General features: G+C 49.7%; 5 protein-coding genes across 5 annotated transcripts; 4 read left to right on the top strand and 1 right to left on the bottom strand.

Moving 5' to 3' along the window:
• Nucleotides 1–409: 409 nt before the first annotated feature.
• On the top strand, nucleotides 410–1662 carry ERG26_1 (erg26, C-3 sterol dehydrogenase; the record flags this gene model as incomplete). The annotated part of the gene is made up of 3 exons (XM_041704528.1): nucleotides 410–823; nucleotides 983–1531; nucleotides 1603–1662. 3 exons carry the CDS (start codon nucleotides 410–412, stop codon nucleotides 1660–1662), a joined length of 1023 nt encoding a protein of 340 aa, XP_041557105.1.
• Nucleotides 1663–3736: 2074 nt separating this feature from the next.
• APUU_41354A (uncharacterized protein) lies at nucleotides 3737–4980 on the top strand (the record flags this gene model as incomplete). Its single annotated transcript, XM_041704527.1, has 3 exons — nucleotides 3737–3825; nucleotides 3925–3993; nucleotides 4059–4980. The coding sequence occupies 3 exons, from the start codon at nucleotides 3737–3739 to the stop codon at nucleotides 4978–4980; spliced, it is 1080 nt and encodes a 359-aa protein (XP_041557104.1).
• A 1486-nt stretch (nucleotides 4981–6466) lies between these two features.
• bna4 (kynurenine 3-monooxygenase) lies at nucleotides 6467–8199 on the bottom strand (the record flags this gene model as incomplete). Its single annotated transcript, XM_041704526.1, has 3 exons — nucleotides 6467–7645; nucleotides 7701–7915; nucleotides 8082–8199. The coding sequence occupies 3 exons, from the start codon at nucleotides 8197–8199 to the stop codon at nucleotides 6467–6469; spliced, it is 1512 nt and encodes a 503-aa protein (XP_041557103.1).
• Nucleotides 8200–8648: 449 nt separating this feature from the next.
• On the top strand, nucleotides 8649–9988 carry MAP1 (methionine aminopeptidase MAP1; the record flags this gene model as incomplete). Its single annotated transcript, XM_041704525.1, has 3 exons — nucleotides 8649–8789; nucleotides 8857–9255; nucleotides 9317–9988. 3 exons carry the CDS (start codon nucleotides 8649–8651, stop codon nucleotides 9986–9988), a joined length of 1212 nt encoding a protein of 403 aa, XP_041557102.1.
• Nucleotides 9989–10446: 458 nt separating this feature from the next.
• APUU_41351A (putative MFS multidrug transporter) lies at nucleotides 10447–12400 on the top strand (the record flags this gene model as incomplete). Its single annotated transcript, XM_041704524.1, has 6 exons — nucleotides 10447–10659; nucleotides 10720–10977; nucleotides 11037–11181; nucleotides 11237–11270; nucleotides 11329–12002; nucleotides 12057–12400. 6 exons carry the CDS (start codon nucleotides 10447–10449, stop codon nucleotides 12398–12400), a joined length of 1668 nt encoding a protein of 555 aa, XP_041557101.1.
• Between the last annotated feature and the right edge of the window lie 376 nt (nucleotides 12401–12776).

The following is a 12776-nucleotide window of genomic DNA, read 5'->3' as shown; positions in this document are numbered from 1 at the left end:
CGAAGTAACTTCAATTACCATTTCTTTATTATCTCCAATTATTTCCTGCGGACATATCAAGGGTGCCGTAATTAAAGAACGGCGTGGTCTCGATAATTCCTAGTCAACATTCTCGGAACCCGGTGATCTTGTGACAGGACGAGACAAAATTCCCGTCCGTCGACAGCTCATTTCCTCCCCTCTTTCCCCCGCCGCGGTTAATTAAAACAATTGTCCTGCTGTGCTTTATTATTGATTTTATCTGCTGCTGGGGCCCGCATGCTACTTTCAATTTCTGAAATTGAAATAACGAGTAGCAATCTAACCAGAACCAAAGGGGACCATCACGGCCACTCGATACGCCGAGTCCTGACAAAAATAGATGATAATGGAATGGCCTGAGATGTGGAGGAGCTGCTACTAATCTACTATGACTGGAAGTACGGTATCTATCAGAAGAGTCGTCATCTCAGGCGGGAGTGGCTTCGTCGGTGCAGCCACTGCAAGAGCATTGGCAGAGAGGCACCCGGAATGTGCAATTACTATCATCGACCTGCATCCTCCAGGGCCAACACATGCCGTGCCAGCAAGCGCTACCTTCGTCCAAGCTGACATTACCGATGCCGACGAAACTGCAAAAGTCCTCCAGTGCGCTCAGCCAGACGTTGTGATTCATACTGCGGGGATCGTTCCAGTTCTTGCCGAGCGATTTGCCAGGAGGCTCCAGAGCCATGTATGGCGAGTCAATGTCGAAGGCACGAAAAACATGCTTGAAGCCGCAAATAAAAGTGGATCAATGGCCTTCATCTACACAAGTTCTTGCTGCGCAGTGACTGATGACATGGTAATACCTTACCCTAATGTTGACGAGAGCTGGCCCACATCTAGTAGATCTCTCATATATGGAGAATCTAAGGTTTGGAGCCCCGAGTCTTCCTTCTCCGCTATTCGCTTCGTACATTTTTAGAGTTGCTGACGATGTTACCGGTTGGTCAATTACTAGGCAGCCGCTGAGGCTTTGGTCCTCCAATATTCGAGCGATACCATGCCTACTTGCTCGCTCCGACCTTCTGTCCTTTGCGGGCCTGGTGACTATCAACTGGTCCCCGCAATTCATGCATGTATCGCAAAATGGGAAACACCCTTTGTCATAGGGACCGGGTTGAACCTATGGGATGTCACCTATGTCACCAACATCGCAGATGCCCATGTCCTAGCTGCAGAAAACTTGACATCCTCGAAGACAGCCGCCGGGGAAGCTTTCTTTATCCAAAACAATGAGCCTATCACCTTTAGGGACTTCTGCCTAGCGATATGGAACCATTTTGGTCATACTCCGCCATTTGAGCTCTACATCCCTGAATGGTTGGCATATTTTGCTGGGTTGGTCTCTGAGGTATCGACCTGGGCATTCGGGATGACACCGACTCTCAGCCGTGGTAGTGTTAGAGATGCATGCGCTGTCCGATATGCTAATGGGGAAAAAGCAAGACAGATTCTGGGCTATGAACCGCGCGTCGGTATTGAAGATGGAATACGCATGAGTTGTGAGGTACGTCAATATTGAAGATGATGTTGTGCTGCCTGATATTTCGAGATTTTCCACTGATACCGAAGCTCAAGGACTATGCCCATCGTCTAGGGCTCGAGTTGCCGTCACGGCTAAAGCGGAAATCAGAATAGTCGCCTGCCTCTCTACATCTATTGCGCTGTCCCATCCTATCATTATTATTAGGGTGGTCCTGTCTTGCGCAACGACGGCAGATAATACGGATGACTACCGCGACTAAAGCAGGGTACTCCCCGTCAGCTGAACCATTCATTATATCCAATCGGTAAAACCAGGTCCATGGGGTACCGGCTGAGTCTCTGGGTTAGCAGCAGATAATCCAGAGAACGTGTCACAGCCGGTATCAAATAGAGAGGACTCTACAGCGTCAGGTAAGATGACTGTCTCAGACTCATAGCCTTTGTTTTCCATGCTCATTTGCTTCTTTCCCCTCTTTTTTTCGCTTCTGTTCTTCCTTGGCACGGTTCCTGTGTCCTTAATTTTGGAACATAGCAAACCAAAATCATGACCAAACGGATGTTCCGTATCCAAAGTATGTGAGGATCAATACCTTCACCCTAAAGGGAAGACGACATGGTCAATAGTTGGGCCGTTATCCTCCCGTTCCCGTAACTGCAGTGCTCGAATCGTCTTCTCAATGCCATTTCTGGTGAGGTGCGCGAGTCGGCTCCAGGCTTGGGCGGCAACACATGCAGCCATATGTCTGCCCGACGCTCCAGAAGGGTCGGTATCCTGGCAGACAGCGAAGATCTCATGATCTCCACACTTCGTTTCCCAACTTTAGGCGGCTGTTTGTCCCGGGGTTGAGACACTTGGACCTCGCGGTTCGATCCTCATTTCCAGCAGTTCTTGTTCATGTGCCTATAATGGGCCTCCTATGAGATTTCCACCCCTGTGTTTGAGGAATATTGAGGAAAACTGGGGCAATTGGATGATACATTGTCAGATCGGGAACATTTGGCTGGGATACTCCCTGTAGTCATGTATCTTGGTCGTTTATAACTGTCTCGAGTATCCGGATCATGACCTGAAGACCCCTCCCTCACACCACTAAGAATAGGGCAAGGCCAGTGCCAAAGCCTGTCAAAAAACCGGGCATGGCGACGCTGTGAAACTGTGCGACCCTGAGTCAATGGTTGCAAATGATTTGCGGACTCCACGAGCGTTGTCGGGTGTCACCTTTGCGATGCCCAATGGCCTTTAAGCTTGTCAGCCATCTCAAGCCGTCTAAAGCTGTGGATACTATCAGATTTCGGGACTAAACATGTCCAGAGCCAGAAAAATAGTGAGAAATGCGATTTATGCCTAGCATAGTCCTGATTGGGCCAAAGCTTTGGGATTGGGAGGCTGCTGTCGTGCCTAGCGGGTGCATGCGCCCTGCCAACTTCTGTCATTGCTGCCCAAAACCCTAAACATCCATCTCGACCCTTACGTTTTCTCCTCATTTGGTGTGCGCTCCGATCTCATTAGAGGACAGGATCAGCTTACCAAAGTTGGCCACGTTCTTCCTGTGGGGGCAAAATCTTGGAGTCTCTTTCAGCAGAGTCAGGCCCATCCATGCCAGACCGTGCTCAATGGCTGCCACAGCCATCCACCTGATGGATACTGGGACGGCAAAAAAGTCTAGCCTCGGAGATCTTCCTCTCTCTTTGGCGATTGCGATGATTGCTCGATCGCCATCGTCATCTCGTCCGTGTCGCGACCGCTGCTCCTGTTCAATCTCCTGTTTCCACCCTGTCAACCCACTGGAGCGTGGAGAATTCCCTTAGGCTCCGGTGTCCACCGTGTACGACTCCATGTTTCAGGCGCCCTTGATGCCCGGCTCACTCCTGGCACGAATAGAGACCCTCCTCGAGCCTATCCTGGTCGCTGGATGCGAGTCACGGACTAACAGCGCCCTCTTCACACTCCGTGGGTCTTAGAAAGGAAGAGCTTATCTGCCGCCTCGATGGTTTTGCCCGTGCCCTGGCTTTTTACATATATGCCACACGGCCTTGCAGATTCCATAAACTCTTTTGTTTGATACGCACGATACAGCCAAGGTGCCTCCCAATAGAGCACATGAGACCCCGGCTTTTATTAAATAAATCCTCCTTCCTCCACTGGTCATTTTTTATACTTATTCTCACACCTTTCCCTATGTACTTTCAACATATGCCCCTCATCCTTCACCCTCCAGTGTCAGCAATGTCTTCGTACTTCTCCGGTACAAGCACAGGCAGTAGCTCCTATACACACTCGCTGAGTAACGACTCAGATACGTGGTCTCGCCAGAGGTTAGCTTCAACGGGCATTCACTCCTTCATTGCCCTTTCCACCCCTGTTTTCTTGTCTTGTTTTCGGCGTGTGGTGTGAAGGAGACTCACCTTACATAGTGCAATGTTTCCACGCCAGCCACAAATATATGGGACTTCTGGCGAACCGCCGGTGATTTATCAGCCAAGGTATTTCGCCATTCTATCCTATATAATTTTTCTGTTCTTGTACAATGCTAAAAATCTCCAACTAGTACAAAACCATTTTCACCTCCGCCTAGGCTTGACTCTGGACCCATAAACACGCAAATTGCAAATTCAAGGCCACCAAAACTTGTATCGCCTGAGTTTGACTTCCAAATTCCTCGCGGATCTATTCCGGCATCTTCACATTCGCCCGGGTCTATCGGCCTTTCTCCAAGGGGGCCGTTGCCACACCCAACTCCGTTGTACCGAGAGCTGAACCACCCTGCTTGTCTTCCGGTTGATTCTCTCAGGCGGGATTACGACTTCGTAAAGCCACCGGAAAATGCAGAGTACCTCATCGAACGAAAAGGTCGCCGTACGACAGACAAGTACAAAGGAACTGTGCGACATCACTCACAGAGACGCCCCTCAAACCGTGACGAGTTTGATGGGCCCCATCAGTTTCTAGATCCGCCCTCACCACATATGGTCGCTGCACAAGGGAGGGATTTACCCCATCTTCCTACTAATCTTGATGTCTCAGAGCAAGACCGAATACTAGCTTCGGTGAATGACCGGCTGTCACAATGTGCGTTTGATTTCGTTGCAAAGTACCGATTCCCTATTCCGCTAGAGCCAGACAAGAGACAGGTGAGGGTCCCATCGGACCGTGAATGGACTGAGTGGGTGTACCTTCTTAGGAGGTTAGCGACGAAACGACGTATACCTGCTAGAGTGCTCTACAATGGTCAAATAAAACAACTAGTCACGGTGTTGGAAAACTCTCTCGAAATGAGACATGCTGCCAAACATCAATCACGACCCATCAAGGATGACCGAAATGTCCTCCAACTCATTTCTGCCGGAACCCAAGTGGCTAAGATCCTTAGGGATGCCAATGCCATGGAGCACCTTGACCGTCTTTATTCAGACACGGAGAAACGCATACAAGAAAGGCGTAATCGCCGAGTCAAGTTTGCCACGCCTTGACTGGACCTGGACTTATAGCTCTTGATTATGATGCTCAGAGAGGTATATGATTTCTCTCCAACAAGGCCGATATTTCCTTTGATTCTTACTATGACCTGGATCATTTTACATACCTCTTCCTCCTTGGATGGATACCCGATTCCGGAATTTCTCAGGATCCTTTTGCCAGGATAACTATCCACGGATCATAATTGGGCCCCTTTGAAAATCATGAATTTGGTGATCCGCCATCCCATCTCCATCTGGCTGGAAAATAAACCCCTGGACATTCCCTCCTGGACCTTAATATCAAGAAGCAGCCTTCCTGGCCTCGGATATGGAAGGACTCTGCCCGAGTCCATGGCTTCTGTTAACCTGTCTCTGCCACAAGTTTCGACTCTCTATTCCCGCTAACATTCCGGCGAGTGGTATCTCCCTAGTCCATAATTGTACGCTGCTCCAATTATACCAACCTCCTTGCCCTTGTCGGATCCGTTCTTCCTGTCATCGCTAGATAACCCTGGCGACTTTTTTTATTATTGTGGGATTGGCTTTCTGCATTTTATGATATATTGACGTTATTTTGTGACTGGCTCAAGGTACTCTGGGATATGTGATCTTTGTATTGTATGAAAGCAAGCCTGTTATCGAAGAGCGGCACACCGTTTTTCGAGTCAGCCTACATGTTGCGACGAGTTTAATGTGTTTTATTTCACGATTTATGGAGCTCTTGGATTTTCTCTTTGATGGACGCTGCGTTACTATTGAATATTTTTGTCTGTTCCTTTTCTTCTTGACTTTGTGTTGTTTTGCCAGCTGTAAGGGCCTTATCCGTCTGAATGGATCGATCCACACACTCTACCATGAGTCCCTTGGCTACTAACAGTCTATGCACAAGCCCAAGTAATGAGGATTCCACTGAAAGAGCAAATGAAACGAACAGAAACAGGAGAATCCTAAATATGCAGGAGCAACACAGGAAAAGCCTAGTTGCATCCACGGAGCCCGGCATGCCTATCAGGCAGCGTTTCCAACCCTCCACGGTATCCGGACCATCCGCTGCCAATCGCTACCAAGGATTTGAGTGATTGGCTTTTTCTGTGGGCTAATACTACTGGAACTCTTCGGCGTTGGAAACACAGGCAGTAATAAGAAGTCTAGGGCTTGCCTCGTGTACTGCCTACCTGTCTCAGCTGGGCACAGACGCAACTACTGCATCCGCAGGTATCCCAGGGTCTGCTGTTTTATCATGCATTCGTCGTTACTATTCATGGTTTGTACTTGGAAAGATAGCATAAAGCAATCTTAGTAATAAGGAGTACATTGAATATGTACAACGCTAATAGAGCGGGGTGAGTCTAATCCGAGTACATCATATATATTTACACTGTATCAAAAGGTGGCCACGAGAATGAAAAAAAACAATATAGATTAGAAAGTTGAAATCTATATTAACTTTTCTCTTGACCTTTTCTACAAAACTTAGCTCAACACAAGTAAGTGTAGACTATCTGGACAAAAGACCCTTCACTAGATCTCTCAACCCCGTTAGTGGCGAGAAGAACCTCCCAGGTTGCTTCCAGGCAAAGACCGTAGCGACAGCCAACGCCGACAACAGCGTCGAACCGAATACGGCACCCAGAATCCTGCCTTGCCTGCGGTTCACCCGAATGATTTCCGAGTAGCGCTGGTTGCTAAAGCTGACACGGGTATACTGGGTCTGCCAACCGAGACGTGGCACGTAGTGGTACAGGGCCTCCTCAACGTACTTGCGTAATCTGTAGAGGGGTTGTTTGACGCCCGAGTGCATTTCAACGTAGTTCTGCTTGGAGAGGTCATTGATAGCGTGTGCGTCGGCGGAGCGAGCGTCGGTGTATTCCTGGAACGCCAACTGGCGGGCAAGGGCGCGCGATGCAGAACTGTGCTTGTGACTTTCGGGGCCGTAGACGCCATGTTTGTCGAGGCATTCGAAGAGGAATTGGATGTCTTCAAGACCGGCGTTCAGGCCTTGTCCGTAGAAGGGAAGGACAGCGTGGGCGGCATCGCCGACGATGACGACAGTGGAGTTGTAATGATGTGGCTTGCATTTGATGCTAATGAGGGGGAGGTGAGGGTTTGAGGTAAATTGAGTGACGAGCTCGGAGGGAGAGATGAGTTCTGGGCAGACGCCTGGGAAGTGCACGTCAAAGAACTCGAGGAGGTCTTCGGTGGAGCGCTCGAGCTTGGTGTAGTGGGTTGCTGGCGCGAATAGGGTGCAGGTGAAGGACTTGTCGACGGACGGGAGAGCGATGAACATGAACTCCTTCCCAGGCCAGATGTGGAGATGGCTGGGCGAGATGAGAAACTCGTTCTGCGGTGATGGTGAGATGCGGAACTCGCACCACAACGTGTCAATGTACTCCTGTTGGTAGTCGACGCGGGCAAACTTCATCATGTGGTATCTGCTGGCCGAGTGAGCACCGTCTGCACCGATCAGAAAGTCGAAGTCCACCTGTATTTCGGGGACGCGGCCGGATGAGCCTGGAAGGGGTGATTCGCCGGGCAATCGACGCTCGAACCAGGCTTTTTTGGCGTGGAAATCAGCGCCTGTCAGCTTGTGGTTGAAGAATAGTTTGATGTTGGGCGTTCGCTCCAACTCATCGAGAAACACGTCGCTCAGCATCCCTCTGTCCGCCGAATAGTTGCCCTGTGTTGTTTCGTTAGCCATGATTCGTTATGGCCCATGCAATAGGACAACTAACCCGGCCATGGACATCGTAAGCTTGTGGTGCTTCCCATAGCTTCCCATCGTCTCTCCCATGAATCATGCGCCCAGAAATTGGCACGACCTGTTCGAGAATCTCTTTGATCACATTCTCCCGGTTTGCATGCCGCATTGCCGTGATTCCGCGATAAGACAAAGAAAGATTGATGGATTTTGTGAAATTCAAGGGCACAGTGCCAGGAACTCTGAGATCTGCAATGAATATGCATGGTAAGCACAACTATGCATTGGATATACGGGTATATAGTCCAAGAATGCAACGCTCGGACCCATGATGCTTTGGTAAGCATTGAATCGTGTAACCAGCCGTTGTATGCAGTTGCAATGAGTGGGAGATAGCGAGTAGGGCAGAACTAACCTCCTCGAAGCTCATACAGCTCGACATCGTCGCCCCTGGCAGCAGCATAGAGAGCCGCGAGACACCCGACTGGACCCGCGCCGACAATGACCACTTTTTGCTTGGCGGGAGTTTCCATTGCGACGGCGCAGCGACAAAACGGTCACTCTGCTCCGGTGGACTGTTGTACGACCTAGTACCAACCTATGAAATGGTATGCAGAATGCAGGATAATCTCCGGTGTGGCCCATTGGCAAACTCGTCGTGACGCAGACCCCTGTTCTGTCACGAGACCAGCGGTCTCTCGGTGACTGGTCGTCCCATTTTCATCGTCCATTTCCGGCTTAGCGGAGATCTCTGAAAGGCAAGAACACGTGACTTACCACACGCTAGTCTGTTCCTGGAGAGCGATAAGCAGCAATGCGCTAATCTAGTTCCGGCTAGTGACTTTGAATGTCCGACCCCCAATTTTTCTGGCCGAGACTTTGCCCTCCACCCTCTCTGCTATATTCAGATATTTTGAAGCTCCCTTTTGCTTTTTGATAAGAAGCCAACCTCCTTTAATAAATCATCAATTATACAGCAACTATGGCAGCTGAAGTTGCGGCACCCCGAAAATGTTTCGGCACTGAATGTGCTAAGGATGCTGGATCGCTTCAGTGCCCGACATGTCTGAAGATGGGCCTCGACAGCTTCTTCTGCTCGCAGGACTGTTTTAAACGGAGCTGGGTAGGCGCTCAAAATCACGCTTACCGCGCGCTTCTTGTATTCATGGATGCTGACCCTATCTGCGTAGAGCGATCACAAAGCTCTCCATAAAAAGAGTAATTTCCTCACCAACCTTTTCCCTCCAAAAGTAGTTTCTGAACCAGACCCAGCTACCGGAAATTACAACCCATTTCCTTCCTTTGGATTCACTGGGTCGTTGCGACCCCTCTACCCACTATCGCCGATGAGAACTGTCCCCAAGTCGATCCCCCACCCGGACTACGCTAAGGATGGAATTCCCCGTTCGGAGCAGAAATTCGTTGGCCGACACAACATCACCATCCTAAACAAGGCGGAGCAGGAGGGTATGCGTAAAGTATGTCGACTAGCGCGAGAGGTTCTTGATATTGCCGCGCGTGAGCTGAAGCCCGGCGTCACCACCGACTACATCGACGAGGTTGTGCACAAAGCGTGTGTTGAGCGCAATGTAAGTACCGACGGGGGGTTCTCAAAAGCATGCAGGGTTCTGAACGCTGATGCGCCTATAGTCTTATCCGTCACCTCTTAACTATGTTCACTTTCCTAAATCGGTCTGCACCTCGATCAATGAGACCATCTGTCACGGTATTCCGGACCAGCGGCCGCTCGAGGACGGCGACATTATAAACATTGATGTCACTTTATACCACGAAGGGTTCCACGGAGATATCAACGAAACATACTACGTTGGGGAGAAGGCTCGGTCGAATGCAGATTCCGTGCGGGTAGTGGAGACGGCAAGAGAGTGCTTGGACAAGTCTATTGAACTCGTCAAGCCGGGTATGCTGTTCCGAGACCCTGGAAACGTGATTGAAAAACACGCCAAGAGCCGGAACTGCAGCGTGGTGAAGACCTACTGCGGCCACGGAATCAATCAATTGTTCCATTGTGCGCCAAACGTTCCTCACTATGCTAAAAACAAGGCGGTTGGAACCGCGAAGCCCGGAATGTGCTTCACTATCGAACCTATGATCAACGTCGGTACGCACCGTGATCGTCTGTGGCCGGATGACTGGACTAGCACAACAGCGGATGGCTCGCTGTCTGCTCAGTTTGAACACACCCTTCTGGTGACGGAGGACGGCGTGGAAGTTCTTACCGCGCGCCTGTCCGACTCGCCTGGTGGACCAATCCCAATTCCTGGATTAGAAGAAGGGAGCGAGTCCAAGACTGATGCGTGATGTTAAGGTGCATTTATTGGGACAGTTGACGAATGTAATGAGGGGACGAACTTTGCATGACTTCACTGCTATAATTAAAGCGTGGCTAAATTGCCTAGATAAACATTGTATATAGTATACATAGGTAGTAGTAGTCGATAGCCTAACGTAGCATGAATCCATAGCGGATAGACTAGTATAGAGTATAGACGGGGCTTTCAGATTTCCTATCCAGATTGGGAAGGTGTGTAGATCGGCCCGTGGTTGCCCAAAGCCGTTAGCGCCACCCCGCTCGCTCTTCGGCATACCCGATGCGACCAATCACTAAGCAACATTACAAAGGCGGGCAGAGCTTATCATCACGTGATCTAATCACCTCTTGGAGAAGAGGCATGGCGAAATCGGTTATTTTGAGCCAACCCCCTCAATTTTCCTGCGTTGGTTAACAGAGGCTCTGAGCAAGACAGATTGGCGGCAATATGTCACCAGAAAGAGATCCCTCAGAAACGTCCCCGTTGCTGGGTTCGCAAAGCAACGGCAATGCTTCGTACTCCGCGACCACGGCCGAGCCTGTCGCGCATCCCGGTCCAGCGTTATCGGAGCAAGGAGATTCAGACGGTGAAGATGCAGCCAAAAGTGACTCGCAAAGTGTACAGGGTCTCAGTTATATAATCCCAGCAATTTCACTCGGGGTAGGGGCAGTCCTATTTCCAACGTACGCTCTGCATTTTGCTAAATTTAACTTTGTTTAGATATTCCTGTCTGCGGCCGATCAGACAATTATTGTCGCCAGTTATGGAAAGATTGGCTCCGATCTCAATGCGTTGAACCTGACCAGTTGGATTGCTACTTCCTACTTCCTGACTTTGACTTCATTCCAGCCCCTTTATGGCAAGCTGAGTGATATCTTTGGCCGGAAAAGCTGTTTATTGTTTGCTTATATCGTGTTTGGTACAGGATGCTTGTTCTGCGGCCTTGCACAGAATATTCACCAGCTGATTGCTGCCCGTGTATGGGAGAGCCATGATATTGTCATTTTTGTTGTTCGTGTGCTGATACGGTCTTCTAGATCTTCCAAGGTATCGGGGGTGGCGGCATGACCACGGTTGTTAGCATACTTCTAAGCGATATCATTCCGCTCCGTGAAAGAGGCGTCTGGCAGGGCATTATTAACATTATATATGCCACTGGAGCTGGGGTCGGTGCGCCTTTGGGTAAGGGACCTGGAGCTTTTTCGTTGAATTCTGCTTTTCTGACTTTCCCAAACAGGTGGTATCTTAGCGGACTACATTGGCTGGAGATGGTAAGATTTCCGCCTACTTGCCAACAGTTTTGACATCTAGTCTGACTTATATATGCAGGGCTTTCATTGCTCAATTTCCTTTGTGTATTATCGCCTTCACCGCAGTGTCTATTGTGCTAGACTTACCCGCTCCAGAGGATAGCCACTGGAAAACGAAGCTTCGCCGCATTGATTTCCCTGGGGCAGTCGTGCTTATTGGGGCAGTTCTTGGCTTCCTCATTGGTTTTGATCGAGGCAGTAATGTATCTTGGACGATGCCGTTGACAATAGCCTCGCTAAGCATTTCAGCTTGCCTGTTTGTGTTGTTCGTCGTGGTTGAGATATACTATGCTACGGAACCATTTGCCCCTGGCCATATTATTTTCGACCGTGGCTTCTTTGCTGCCTACGGATGCAACTTCTTCAGTTTTGGTGGCTGGCTGTCTGGACTCTTTTACCTTCCATTGTTCTTCCAAGCCGTTGACGGCGTTTCCGCAACAGGGGCTGGCCTCCGACTTCTACCTAGTATCCTGTCCGGGGTCCTCGGGTCACTGTTTGCCGGCTTTATGATGAAATGGACTGGAAAGTACTACTGGTTGACGGCGGCCGGTTATGCCTCGCTCACTCTGGGTCTTGGTGTTATCTTCCTCTTCTCCGGGGCCGTTACGAATAGCTTGGTGCCCCTTATCCTGGGAACCGTAGTCTGTGCGTTTGGAAACGGCATTGGCGTGACTACAACGCTAATTAGCTTGAGTGAGTCTCACTTTTCCTACTTCGCTGCTTGTTTGCTAATATACGACGTGTCAGTTTCGAACGCGGCCCATGAAGACCAGGCGGTTGTGACCGCTTGCTCGTATCTATTCAGATCTCTCGGATCTGTCATTGGTATTTCCCTATCTTCGACGGTTGTTCAGCAGGTTCTCAGGACCCGCTTGAGAGATGCCCTGCGCGACAGCAAGGATGTCGATAAGATCGTCGATGGGGTCCGACAAAGCCTGGAATTCATCAAGACTCTGGACCCTGTTGTGGCAAGGACCGTCCGTGATTGCTATGGATGGGCCACCAATAAGGGGTTTGCCTTTTTGATTGGGGTTGTGTTCTTTGCCTTCGTGAGCAGCTTGTTCATTCGCGAACGAAACCTGACACGGTAGATTCCCCTCGATGACGCGATGAAGCGTGTAAAAGTATTTATATAGACGAGATGAGAGCGTGGGAGTGTGCATAGACTCTGTATTTAGTGTATACCGTGCATAAATGTTAGCAAAGAATTGCATTTTGTTGAAAATACCCCGACTCTATGCTCTCATTGCGGAGACAGCGGAAGGCGGCGAGATGATGATGGTTTCCTTTTCCGCCTTCGCTGACGTTCTCGACTAGAATCACCTTCAGATTTGAAACACCCACTTGTCTTTGCCCAGCGATTTCCACAGCGATTTCTCTCTTTTCTGCACTTGAAGAACAGTTCTGCAACCGAATAATGATGATTTCCGCTCGCTAACTGTCCTGCGCTTACCCGAATACCTCACC

This window comes from Aspergillus puulaauensis, chromosome 4, assembly GCF_016861865.1.
Source record: "Aspergillus puulaauensis MK2 DNA, chromosome 4, nearly complete sequence".
Taxonomy (NCBI): Eukaryota; Fungi; Ascomycota; class Eurotiomycetes; order Eurotiales; family Aspergillaceae; genus Aspergillus; species Aspergillus puulaauensis.
The sequence above is the reverse complement of the archived record's forward strand: the minus strand, read 5'-3'. Positions and strand labels throughout refer to the sequence as shown.